The sequence below is a fragment of the Petaurus breviceps genome, unplaced genomic scaffold (assembly GCF_028583685.1).
Source record: "Petaurus breviceps papuanus isolate PSGF00001 unplaced genomic scaffold, PetGlider_PUasm1.0 90919, whole genome shotgun sequence".
Classification (NCBI taxonomy): Eukaryota; Metazoa; Chordata; class Mammalia; order Diprotodontia; family Petauridae; genus Petaurus; species Petaurus breviceps.
Genome location: NW_027187378.1, coordinates 14,881,367 through 14,894,861, shown reverse-complemented (window position 1 = coordinate 14,894,861; position 13,495 = coordinate 14,881,367). Strand labels below are relative to the sequence as shown.

The following is a 13,495-nucleotide window of genomic DNA, read 5'->3' as shown; positions in this document are numbered from 1 at the left end:
TAAAAAGAGAATCAAGACTGTCCCATTTCCCAAGTGATGCATTCTAGCTCTTAACCCATGCTTTTAACCTAAACATTAGCAATATATCAGTGAATGAATGAAATTGTTTTAATACTTACTACTCCATCTATTGCCATATAGAGAAGTCGTCTTGGTCTCACTATACTGAAGAGTCTATCAATATATTCAAAAATTGCAACCATCATCTCATCTTCATTTTTTGGTGCTGGTCTGTAATTTAAAGCAAATCAAATAATATTCATATTATGTTTATATGTTATAACATCTCATACCATTTAGAAATAATCTTATACAGAGATGTCTTATAATGGCAAAATAGATCATCTACATAACACTTTGCAAAAAGTGTGCCTAAGAAGCAAGGTACACTAGAGATCCCAAGAAAAGGAAGCAAATTTTCATCATAAACATCACTGATACTTCATGACATCATAACATAAGACTCAAGACTGAAATATGGCTCTGGAAGATTACAACTTATGCAAAATGAAATTTCAAAAGAGGGGGATTTTTAACACTGCAGATTAAAAATATGCTTATGCAAGGAAATCAAGGAACTAAAAGGAGTAGAGTGACAATAGCGGAGAAAATTTAGTTGAAGATTGAGAGAGACAAATAAAAGCATATGGTTTTATTAAGTACCATAATAAAGGGTTATGAGTCACATGAGCATATCACAGTCAACAAAAAGAAGCAGTAGATGAGTTAAGGAAACAATTCAGAAACCTAGCACAGAGATATGAGAGGAGACTAATTTTTGGACATCTGCTTAAATTCACTCCTTGTCAAAAGTAGAGTGGCTAATTATTTCTTGACTTGTCTTAGCAATAGCTCTATTTTTTTCTCTCCTTACACTCTCAGTGATTTCAACAACTCCCACAGGTTCAGTGCAAATGACTCAGATCTTTGTCTAACACCTTGAAATCCCAGTTCTCAATTACCAACATCCCACTAGATGTCTGGCAGGTACTTAAACTCCACGGGTCCAAAACAGAGCAAATTGATTATCTTTCCTCCCAACCCCACCCCTCTTCCAAACTTCCCCATTTCTCTCAAGGCCAAGAACATGGTTCTATTTACCCAGGTTCAAAAACCTCAGTCATCCTAGACTTTTCACCCTCCCTCGAACTTCCCCAAGTAATCAGTTAGCACATCTTGTTGATTCTGCTTTCACATCTCTCCTACTGGTCTCCCTCTCTTTTCACAGTGATCATTTTTATTTACATTTTTACATTTTCATATTTATATTTCATCATTGCCTACCTACACCACTTCAAGAGATTCTAAATTGGTCTCCCAGACTGTCTTCCTCCATCTTTCATGCATTATTCAAAATAATGTTCCTAACATAAAGGTTTGACCATTTACTCCCCTGATCAAAAAGCTCCTGTGTCTACTTACTGGTACTAAAATAAACTACAAATTCAATTGTCACCAAAAATTCTTTTTATCTAGCACTGACATAATTCTTCCAGATTTTTGCTACTGGTCAGTCATTTCAGTCTTTGTTACCCAATTTGGAGTTTTCTTGGCAAAGATACTGGGGTGGTTTGTCATTTCCTTCTCCAGCTCTTTTAAAGATGAGGAATTGTGGGGCAGGTAGGTGGCACAGCGAGTAAGAGCGCCAGCCCTGGAGTCGGGAGGACCCGGGATCAGTTCTGGCCTCAGATACTTAACACCCACACAAAATAACTGGCTGTGTAATCTTGGGCAAGTTTCTTAACCCTGATTGCTATAAATGAATGAATGACTAAATAAATGAATGAATGAATGAATAAATGAAAAATAAAAATAAAAAGATGAGGAATTGAGGCAAACAGGGTTAAGTGACTTGCCCAATGTCACACAGGTAGTATCTGAAATCAGATTTGAACTTAGGAAGATGTCTTCCTGACTACAAGTCTATCACTTTAACTATGGTGCCACTTAGCTGCCCCAGATTTAGTATATATTAATTTCCTTCAAAATAGTATGGTTCAGCTAAATTGGTCTTCTTACTGTCCCTCACACAAAACATTCCATTGCCTACATCCCTGACTTGGCATAGGATATCTCTCATGCCTGGAATGCATTCCCTCCTCACCTCAGCCTATCAGAACTCCAGTTCAGCTGCTGCTTCCTTTATAAGGACTATCTCAATTTCCCTGAAATTATCATTTATACTCTGTATTTGTATTTATTGATATGTATTCGTGATGCTTTCCCTGATAAAATGTAAATTCTTTGGTCTTTCTATACCTAGCATTTAGCACATGGAAAGTATTAAATAAATGTTTACTGATGAGTTGCAAAAATGTAGAGAAACCAAAAGAAGGAAATCAGAAGCTGTATTCTCCAAAAAATGAAGAAACTGATGAGAAAATTGAAATGATGAGCATCTCCAGGGTGCATGATTACACCATCTTACAATCTGTGATAAAGGAAAAGAAATCTCAGAACAAGCTAACAGGCAACCTAAATTTTTGGAGAGCTAATTTCTAAGAGTTTAGAGAATGACTAGGTAAAATTCCTTAGCCTAAAATTCTATAAGGGAAGTAATCTCAACAGAAGTAAATGAAATGCTGAATATACAAAGAGAAACAATACTAATGAATAAGTTGTCTAAAGAGATGAGGTCCACAAAGAATTAATCAAATAACTTAAACTTGTACAAAATATGGAAGTAAAAACAGGTAATGGAAAATGAATACAAAGAGGTGGCATGATACTGTAAGAATAATGTCATGAGTGCCAAAGCTGAGAATGAACTTGCATGGGCACAGCAAAATAAAGCCAATAGTGGCACATTTTAGTTATATTAAGATAAAGGGAATGAAAGAAGGCATGATAACTCAGGGAGGATAAGATGATAATGACAAAAAATAGAGCCACTCAACATTTAGTGTGAAATCTGTTTTCTGTCAAAGAGAATAACCTTTGGATTAGAAAATCTATAAATGGCTAAGAAAGAAGTGAAATCCAAAACAAGTAGATGGAAAATAAAAGTACTCTATGTATATGTATATATGTATGCATGCGTGTATATGTATATATTTTTTTAAAACCACAGAAACAAGAGAAAAAAACCTTGAAGATGTGACTAATGAAACACTACCAAGGCCTATCTTTCAAAGAAGGGTCTACTGCAAACCAAAGGGAAATGAGATTAACTTTGAATATTCTGTAACATATCACTAAAGGAATAGTTTGTGAATATGTATAAAAGAAAGCAATAATCAAAAAAAGTCAAGAAGAGGGCTTCATGGAAGCCAGGTGTCATTTAACTTTTCTGACGAGTTTAAGGGACTAGTAGACCAAGGGACTATTATACATACATACATACATGCATGCATAAACACATACATACATGCGGCTTATCTATGATTTAGCAATTCATTTTATAAATGCTTTTATAGTACTCATGTAGACAAAATGAAAGGCAGGCAATAGTATGGCTACATGCACATGAAACTTGGTAAATGACTAGACCTTTGCGTCTAATAGCCATTGGGACGGCTAGGTGGTATAGTGAATAGAGCACCAGCCCTGGAGTCAGGGGGACCCGAGTTCAAATCCGGCCTCAGTCACTTAACACAAAAAAAAAACTAGCCGTGTGACCTTGGGCAAGTCACTTAACCCCAACTGCCCTCCAAAAAGCAAAAAAAAAAAAAAAAAAGGAGTAGCCATTAAATGGTTCACTGTCAACTTCTAAGCTGTCTAATCACTGTACTCACCAGGAACTAGTACTTGACCCTAAGCTGATTATCACGCTTACAAATGACTGAAATACAGTACAGTTGTCACGCTTGTCAAATTTGCAGATACCAAGAAGCTAGGAGGAAAAGCTATATAATACTAGATAGCATAGTTAGGGTCCAAAAAATCTTGAGACCAGAAAACTAGACCTAATCTAATAAGATAAACATTTATTCCTGTCAAACTTCCAAATCTTACATTTGAATTTTAAAAAATCAATTTTACACCTATAATATAAGGGAGACATGGCTATGGAGTCTGTTTTGCAAGATTTAGAGGGTCAAATGTAAATTCAATGAGTTGTAACTTGGCAGCCAAAAAAACACATTACAATGACAGGCTGCATTAAGATAAGCCTGCTGTGCAAGACTAGAAAGGTGATAGTCTCATTATACTTTGTCCAAGTCAAAATCCACATGATTCATTATAGTCAATTCAGGATGCTACATTTTATAAAGGATAAGCTGAAAGTATGCAGAGGATGGAAGAAATAATGACAAAGGACTTCAAGATCTTCCCAGAGGGCAGAACCAGGAACAATGGGTAGAAGTTACAAAGAGGAAGATTTAGATGTGCCTAAGAAAAAAATTTCCTGATGACTAGTATGATCCATAAGGGGAATGGGTTATCTAAGGAGATAATATGCTTCTCTTCACTGGAGAACTTTAAGCAAAGCCTGAGGAACTACTTGCTGCTATATGGTAGAATGGATTTTTATTAAAATACAGATTGGTCTAGATAGCCTCTGGGGTCCCCTTTCAACTCTGAAATTCCACAATTACTTACTTGTCTTCAGGATGTGTACAAGGATGGATGATTCCATTCATATCCAAATATAGATTATCAAATTCCACTTCATTTGGATTAGGTTTACTGGTATCAACTGGGATCTTGACGCCATTGCATTCTTTGGGCTATAAGAAAGTAATTTACAAGTTTTATTTACAACTAAAAAATTTAGATCCAAGGCTAAGTAGAGATTCATAATTTGTTTCTGGAAGTAACATGTTTGATGACAGGAAATAAAGCAACATAAAATAAGATTTTAATCACTAGAAAGGAATCATTATTTAAGTATGTCAGTCAGGAAAGCTGAATCTATTAAGTTTGTGCCCTATCAAAAAGAGATTAATTTTTATATTGTTTAGTATAATCCCTTACAATTGAGATAGAGGCAAGTTTAATATCCTCTATAATTTTAAAGGCTGACCTAACTAATGCAAAATGTAGTAAAGCGGACTAACAAAACAACTTTCAACTACAACCAACCAGGATTTATAATCATCTACTATGTGGCAGGTACTAAAGCAAGGTACCAGGGGACACAAAAACGAAAAAAGACAAGTCTCTGCTCACAAGGCACTTACATTCTATCATGTGAGACAACACATACATATAAGTACATACAAAATAAATACAATGTAACCACAGAAGGATACTTGCAGTTGAGGGGAATCAGAAAAAGATTCATGTAGAAGGTTCTGCTTAAAACAAGTCTTGAAATAAGTATGGGATTCTATGGAGTGAAGGCGAGAAGGAAGTGCATTCCAGCCACGAAAGGAGGACAAATTCAAAGGTACAGAGACTGGAAATGTAGAGGTATGACAATTTGGTTAGACAAAGCTAGGCTGAAGCTTATATTTAAGCCTAGGGTCAAGGAAACATTAAGAGTTGCTGAAGAGAGGAAGAATTAACAGATCTGTGCTTAGGAAAATCACTGGAAGCTGTGCAAATGATGGAATGGGGTAGAAGATACGGAGAGATCTAGGACAAAGAGAGCAATTAGGAAGCTGCTGCAAAGTCCAGACAAGAGATGATGAGGACCTGAACTAAGATGGTATCTGTGAGTTATGGAAATAAAAACACAATTTATCAACTGACCAGATATATGGAATATATAAAACTGCAAAACTGGGAGACTAGAAAAACAATAATGCCCTTAATAGAAACAGGGAATATTGGTATAGAGGGGGGAGAAAAGATGAGTCCAGTTTTAGACACATTTGAATTTGAGATGTCTAAGAAACATCCAAGTCAAAATGTTAAACAGGATGACAGGGTTGAAGTTCAAGAAAGACACTAGGACTGAATATAAAGAGCTAGTAGTAATTAGCATAAAGATGAACACTGAATGTACAGGAAGTGATGAGAGAAGAGAGAAGGTCCAAGGAGAGAAGAGGGCCCAGGACAGAGTCTTGGTGGTATACCCAAGGTTAAGCTATGATACGGATGAATAAGCAAAAAAGACAGAAAACTCACAGGGTACAGAAGAGGGGAAAGTAATGTTAAGAAAACCTCCAACAGTAATGTAAATAAGCATTATTGCTCAGTGTGACATGTCAAATATTAGATTTAATTTTTAAATTCTTTTTTCCCTCAATTACATGTAAACAAAAAATTTTAACATTTATCTCTTTAAAATTTTGAGTTCTATATTCTCTCCGTCCCTTTCTTCCCTTCCTCCTCCCTTAAATGGCAAGCAATTTTATACAGATTATACACATGCATTCATGCAAAACATTTCCATATTAGCCATGTTGCAAAAGAAGACAAAGACACACAAAAAAATTCAAAAACAATAAAGAAAATTTTAAAAATATGCTTCAATCTGCATTCAGTCTCCATGAGTTCTTTCTCTGGAGGTGGGCAGCATTTTTTAATCCTTCAAAATTGTCTTTGATCACAGTATTGCTGAGAATAGCTAAGTCATTCAGTTAATCATTATACAATATTGTTATTACTATGTACAATGTTCTTCTAACCCTGCTCATTTTACTTTGCATCACTTCATGTAAGTCTTCTTAGGTTTTTCTGAAAGCATGCTGCTCATCATTTCTTAAAGCACAATAGTATTCCATGACAACCATATACAACTTGTTCAGCCATTCCCCAAATGATGGCCATTCCCTCAATTTCCAATTCTTTATTCATCACACAAAAAAAAGCTGCTGTAAATATTTTTTGTACATAAGTCCTTTTCCTTTTTCTTTGATCTCTTTGGGATACAGACCGAATAGTGAATAGTGATATTACTGGGTCAAAGGATATGCTGTTTTTAACCCCCTGGTCATAGTTCCAAATTGCTCTCTAGAATGGCTGTATCTGTTCACAACTTGACCAACAACAAATTTGTTGTTGCTCAGTCTTTTCAGTCACGTCTGAATTCATGATCTCTTGTGGGATTTTCTTGGCAGATACTGGAGTAGTTAGGTAATAACTTTTCCAGCTCATTTTGCAGATGGGCAACTGAGAAAAATAAGGGTTAAGTGACTTACCCAGGGTCACATAGCTAGTAAGTATCTGAGAACAAATTTGAACTACTGGCACTCTATCCACTGTGCTACCTACCTACCCCAGATGTATACCTACTTTCTGCCAAGCTACTTTACATTTTTCCTGGCAATTCTTCTCACATAATGAATTCTTATCCCAAAATCTTAGATCTTTGGGTTTGTCAAACACTAGATTACTATAGTCATTTACTACTGTGTATAGTGTACCTGATTTATTCCACTGACCCACCACTCTAATTTCTTAGCCAGTACCATATTCTCTTTGCAATACAATTTGAGACCTGATACTGCTAAGCCACCTCCCTTCACACTTTTTTCCCCCACTTATTCCCTTGATATTCTTGACCTTTTATTCTTTCCGGATGAATTACACTAGTATTTTTTCTAGCTCTATAAAACAAATTTTTAGTAATCTAATTGCTACAACACTAAAGATGCAAATTAATTTAGGTAGCATTGTCATAAGCAATTGATATTTTCCCAGTTGTTTAGATTTGACTTTATTTGTGTAAAAAATGTTTTGTAATTGTGTTCATATATAGCTCCTGGGTTTGTCTTGGCAGGGAGCCTTATTTTAGACCGTCTGCAGTTATTTTAAATGGAATTTATCTCTTGCTACTGGACTCTGGTGGTAACACATAAGAAATGCTAATGATTTACAAGTGTGTATTTTATATCCTGCAACTTTGCTGAAGTTATTGTTCAACTAGTTTTTAGTTGATCCTCTAGGATTCTCTAAATATATGATCAAATCATCTGCAAAAAGTGATAATTGTTTCCTCATTGCCTATTTTAATTCCTTCAATTTGTCTTATTGCTATAGCCAGCATTTCTAGGAAAATACTAGATAACAGATGTGTTAATGAGCATCCATTTCACCCCAGATATTATTGGAAAAGCTTCTAGCTTATCCCCATTACACCTAAGCCTTGCTAGTTTTAGATAATGCTTATTGATTTTATATAGATGCTAATTATTTTAAGGAAAGTTCCATTTATTTCAATACTTTCTTGTGTTTTTAATAGGAATGAGTGTTATATTTTGTAAAAACTTTTATTTCTGCATTTAAGATAATCATATGATTTCCACTGGTTTTGTTATTGTTGTGGTCAATTATATGCTGATAGTTCTTCTAATACTGAACCAATCCTATACCCTGGTATAAATTCTACCAGGTCATAGTGTATGATCTCTGTAATATACTGCTGTAATATCCTTGCTAGTAGTTTATTTAAATGTTGGCCTTACTATTCATTAGGGAAACTGGTCTATAGTTTTCTTTCTCTGTGTTTGCTGTTCCTGGTTCAGGTATCAGCACCATATTTGTATCATAAAAGTTACTTGGTAGGCCTCCTTTGCCTGTTTTTTCCAAATAGTTTATATAGTATTGGAATTAATTGCTCTTTAAATGTTTGGTAACATTTACTTATGAATCCATCTGGTCCTCGGGATTTTTTTTTCTTAGGGAGCTTATTTATGGCTTATTCAATTTCTTTTTGTAAGATAAGGTCACTTAAGGATTCTATTTCCCATCCTGCTAATCCAGGAATTTTATATTTTTGTAAATACTCATCTATTTCATTTAGACTATTGGATTTGTTGGTATATAATTGGGCAAAATAGCTCTTAATTGCTTTGATTTCATCAACATTGGTGGTAAATTCACCCTTTTCATTTTTGATACTGGTAATTTGGTTTTCTTTTTTAAAAAATCAAATTAACCACTGGTTTATCTAATTTTTCCCATAAAAACAACTTCTAATTTTATTAGTTCAATGATTTTCTTCCTTTCAATTTTATTAATCTCCCCTTTGACTTCCAGAATTTCCAAGTGGGTGTTTATTTGGGAATTTTTAATTTGTTCTTCTTCTAGGCTTTTTTTTAGCTATATCCCCTTTCTATATTTTATTGATGTTATTAGTATTTCAAAATATTAATTTTCCTTTAAGTACTATTTAGCTGCATCTCATAAATTTTGTATATTGTCTCATTGTTGTCATTCTCTTTAATGAGACTGATTGTTTCTGTTTTGTTTTGATCCACTCATTCTTTCTAATTAGATTATTTAGTTCTCAATTAATTTTTACTCCATTTCCATGGCCCTTTACTATATATAATTTTTACTGCATTATGGTCTGAAAAGGATACATTTAATATCTCTGCTTTTTAAAATTTGGATGTGAGATTTTTATGGCCTAATATGTGGTAAATTTTTGTGAAGTTTCCATGTACAGTTGAGAATAAAGTAGTCTTTTCTATTTCCATTCAATTTTCTCCAGAGGTCTATCATATCTTACTTTTCTAAAATTCTACTCATCTTCTTGACTTTTCTTATTTTATGGTTAAATTTATCTAGTTCTGAGAGGGAAATATTGAGATCCCCCACTAGTATAGTTTTAATGTATTTTCTTCTGTAACCTATTTAACTTTCCCTTTAAGAGTTTAGATGCTATGCCATTTGGTGTATATGTTTAGTATCGGTATTATTTCATTATCAATGGTAGCTCCTTGTTTATCTTTTAATTAGGTCTATTTTTTGCTTTTGCTTTGTCTGAGAGCATCATTGTCACCCCTGCTCTCTTTACTTTAAGCTGAAGCGTAGCAGATTCCTCTCCAGGCCCTTAATTTTATTCTATGTATGTGTGCAGCTAGGTGGCGCACTGGATAGAACACTGGGGCTAGAATCAGGAAGAAGAGTTCAAATTTGGCCTCAGACAACTCACTAGCTGTGTGCTTTTGGTCAAGTCACTTAACCCTATTAGCCTCACTTCATCCTTTGCAAAATGAGCTGGAGAAAGAAATGGCAAATCACTCCCGTATCTTTGCCAAGGAAACTCCCAACAATAGGGTCACAAAGAGTCAGACATGACTGAAACAACTGAAACACAACAATAAAAAGTGTGTTTCTTATAAATAATATATTGTTGGATTCTGATTTTTAATCTATCACTTCCATTTTATGGGTGAGTATTCCCATTCAGAGTTATGATTAACTACATATTTCCCTCCATCTTATTTTTCCCATTTCTTCTCTCTCACTTTTTTATTTTTTTTAAAGCAATTGGGGTTAAGTAACTTGCCTGAGGTTACACGGCTAGTTATTTTTGTGTGGGTGTTAAGTATCTGAGGCTGGAACCCATCTGGGTCCTCCCCACTCTGGGGCCAGCGCTCTTACTCACTGCGCCACCTAGCCGCCCCTTCTCTCTCACTTTTTACCCCGTCCCTTCCTCAAAAGTCTATTCTGTTTCTAACCACTACCTCCCTTAATCCAGGTGCCATTGAGTCAAGTCCCTCCCCTGCTTGTCTCTCCTGTCTCCCAAGTGATTGTATATGTTATTCCTTCTTTGAGCCAATTCCAATGACAGTAAAGTTCAAGCAATGACCATCACTCCCTGCCCCTATCTACTCCTCCATTGTAAAGGTCTTCCTTCCTGCCTCTTTTACATGAGATAATTTTCTCCATTCTTCCTCACCCTTTCCCCTTCTCTCAATGCATTACTTTTTCATCCCTCAATTTTATTTTTCTTTTAAATCATCCCACCATATTCAACACATCCATGCCCTCTCATGCCATGAACACTCCTTCTAACTGCCCTAATGATGAGAGAAGTTAAGAGCTTTTTACTATAGAAGTTAAGAACTTCTATACAAGTATAGTCTTCTCGTGTAGGAATGTAAACAATTTAACCCTATTGAATCCCTTATGATTTCTCTTTAATGTTTACCTCTGAATTTTGTATCTGAAAGTCAAAATTTCTATTCAGCTCTGGTATTTTCATCAGCAATCCTTGAAAGTCCACTATTCCACTGAATGTCCATCTTTCCCCCAGAAGAGTTAAACTCAGTTTTGTTGGGTAGGTGATTTCTAAGCCCTCTAATCCTTTAATGTGGAAGCTCCTAAATCTCATGTGATCCTGGTTATGGCTCCCCAATATCTGAATTGTTTTTTGAGTATTTTCTCCTTGACCTGGGAACTCTAGAATTTGGCTGTAATATTCCTGAGAGTTTTCATTTTGGGAACTCTTACAGGAGGTGACTAGTGTATTCTTTCAATTTCTATATTGTCCTCTGATTCTAGAATATCAAGTCAGTTTTCCTTGATAATTTCTTGAAATATAAATTCTAGGCTCTTTTTGTGATCATGGTTTTCAGGTAGTCTAAAAATTCTTAAATTATCTCTCCTCAATCTATTTTCCAGGTCAGTTGTTTTTCCAATGAGATATTTCCTATTATCTTATATATTTTTTTATTCTTTGACTTTGTTTTATTGTTTCTTGGTGTCTCATGGAATCATTAGCTTCTTCTTGCTCAATTCTAATTTTTAAGGAACTCTTTCCCTTCAGTGAACTTTTGTATTTCCTTTTCCATTTGACCAGTTCTGCTTTTGAAGGGGTTCTCTTCAGTGGATTTTTGTGCTTCTTTTACCATCTGGTCAATTCTGTTCTTTGAGGTGTTATTTTCTTGAGTATTTTTTGTGTTTCCTTTACCAAGCTGTTGACTTTCTTTTCATAATTTCTCTGCATTTCAAAAATTTCCCAATTTTTCCTCTACCTCTCTTACTTGATTTTAAAAATCTTTTTTGGTGCTCTTTCAGGAATTCTAATTGGGCCTATGACAATTCACATTTTTCTTTGAGACTTTTCTGTAGCTATAGCTGCTTTGACTTTGTTGTCTTCTGAGTTTGTGTCTTAATCTTCCCTGTCACCACAGTTAAGTTTCTTATAGTCAGGATCTTTTTTTTATTGTTTGCTCATTTTCTTTTCTAGCCTATTTCTTGACTTTTAATTTTATGTTAAAATTGGGCTCTGATCCCATTCAGGTCTTTCTTGCTGCTATTTTTCAAAGCTGGGGGAAGGGCAGAATGAGGATGGGGACACCAATCCTACAAGTTACTAGTTCTTTCAAGATAGTGTGATCTAAGGAGAGGTATGGTCACTGCTCTCCTGGCCTGCACTCCGGTCTTTACTCAGGAAGGGACCTTGTTCCCCCTGCAGCCACCAGCATTAGTACTCCTCTTGGCCCTGGGACTGTGATCAGCTCCCCTGCTTTCCTGCAGCCACAATTTCTAGTGCTCTCCTCTTACTTGGAATTGAGATCAGGGTTCTTACTCTCCCATGAGTGTCCACAAGCACTTCTCTCAGCTCTGTAGCTACAAATGCTGTCATTCCTTTTGGCCCTGGAACTGTGACCCAGAGCTATGTATGGGCAATGCAACAGGGTCCTGAAGGTAATACCAGTAAAACATCCTCTGCAATCTCCTTATGACATGCCCTCCCCCAACCCCTGGGTTGGGAGCTCCAAAAGCTGCTATCGACATCAAATGCAGCCACCTCCCAAGTCCACTTCTGGCTTGCCAGGGATTGCTTGCCTGCATTTCTACACTGTGCTCCAGGCCCACTTGACTACCAACCCAGTGAGACAGACCTCTCTAATCAACCTCCTAGGTTGCCTCAGGATAGAAAGTTGTCTCACTCAAACTTTTGTTGGTTTTGCCACTCCAGAATTCAATTTGAGGCATCATTTTAAAGTTGTCTGGAGGGAAATTTGGGAGACTTTGTTTGGCTGACTGCTATTCTACTATGCATTTTGATTCCACCTCTTCAGCAACATGTCAAATACTACAGAAACATCAATAAGGTTAAAGACTAAGACCAGTGGATTTGAAAATTAAGAGATTTTCGTTAACTTTAGAGAAAACAATTTCAGTTAAACAATAACACTGCTCACTAGTAATAACATTACTTAATGTGTAAGAAGACAGAAAATTGAGGCAGTGAGTTGAGATAGCCATTGCTTAAGCAGACTTCCAGGAAAAGCTAAGAGTTGTAAGACAATAACTTCGGAGGAATAATGCGGTTTAGAGAAGGTTTTTTTAAGGATAGGGGAGACTTGGACATTTTGGAATGGAAAATGGAAAAAAAAAAAGTAGTTAGGGAAAGATTAAAGAGCCAAAACTGGGAGGGATGATTGAGGTTGCAATCAGCTTGCAATTATGTGAAAGCATGAATTTAAGGGCATGTATTAGATCTGGCCTTTGAAAGAAGGGCCACCTCATTATCAGAGACTGGATTAAAGAAAAAGCATATGATGACTTTAAGGAATTGTAAGACTTTAAGACAGGAAGAAGAGGGAACTTATGGCAAATGGCCTCATTGTTCCTGAGATCTTGATTTAAGTGAGTAAGGGAAAATAAAGTGTGGACAATCTGAGGAAAGAAAAGTTAGAACGGACTATGAGGAGTGAGAGAGGAAATTTATTAGAAAGGACTAAATATCTGTCTTGTTGCATTGAGGGCAGACCCTAATGGTTTACAGTTAACATAAATTTGGTGTAGACCAGGCAGTTCTGTTGCATGACTTCCTCCAAGATCCATTTAGCAGAACATCAGTAGGAGCAATTAAAGGAATGAATGGTAACAATAAAAGACAAGGGATTTGACACTATGT

At 35.8% G+C, this 13,495-nt stretch overlaps 1 protein-coding gene across 2 annotated transcripts in view; it reads right to left on the bottom strand.

Moving 5' to 3' along the window:
* XRN2 (5'-3' exoribonuclease 2) overlaps positions 1-13,495 on the bottom strand; it is a 109,210-nt gene that overhangs the window by 74,860 nt on the left and 20,855 nt on the right. The window contains exons 2-3 of one of the 2 annotated variants that reach the window (XM_069075505.1): positions 4,543-4,670; positions 120-231 (exon numbers count right to left, since the gene is read on the bottom strand). In XM_069075505.1, the coding sequence (XP_068931606.1) occupies positions 120-231; positions 4,543-4,670 (240 nt within the window). The remainder of the gene's footprint in view (positions 1-119; positions 232-4,542; positions 4,671-13,495) is intronic. The other variant, XM_069075506.1, reaches the window with a different exon arrangement.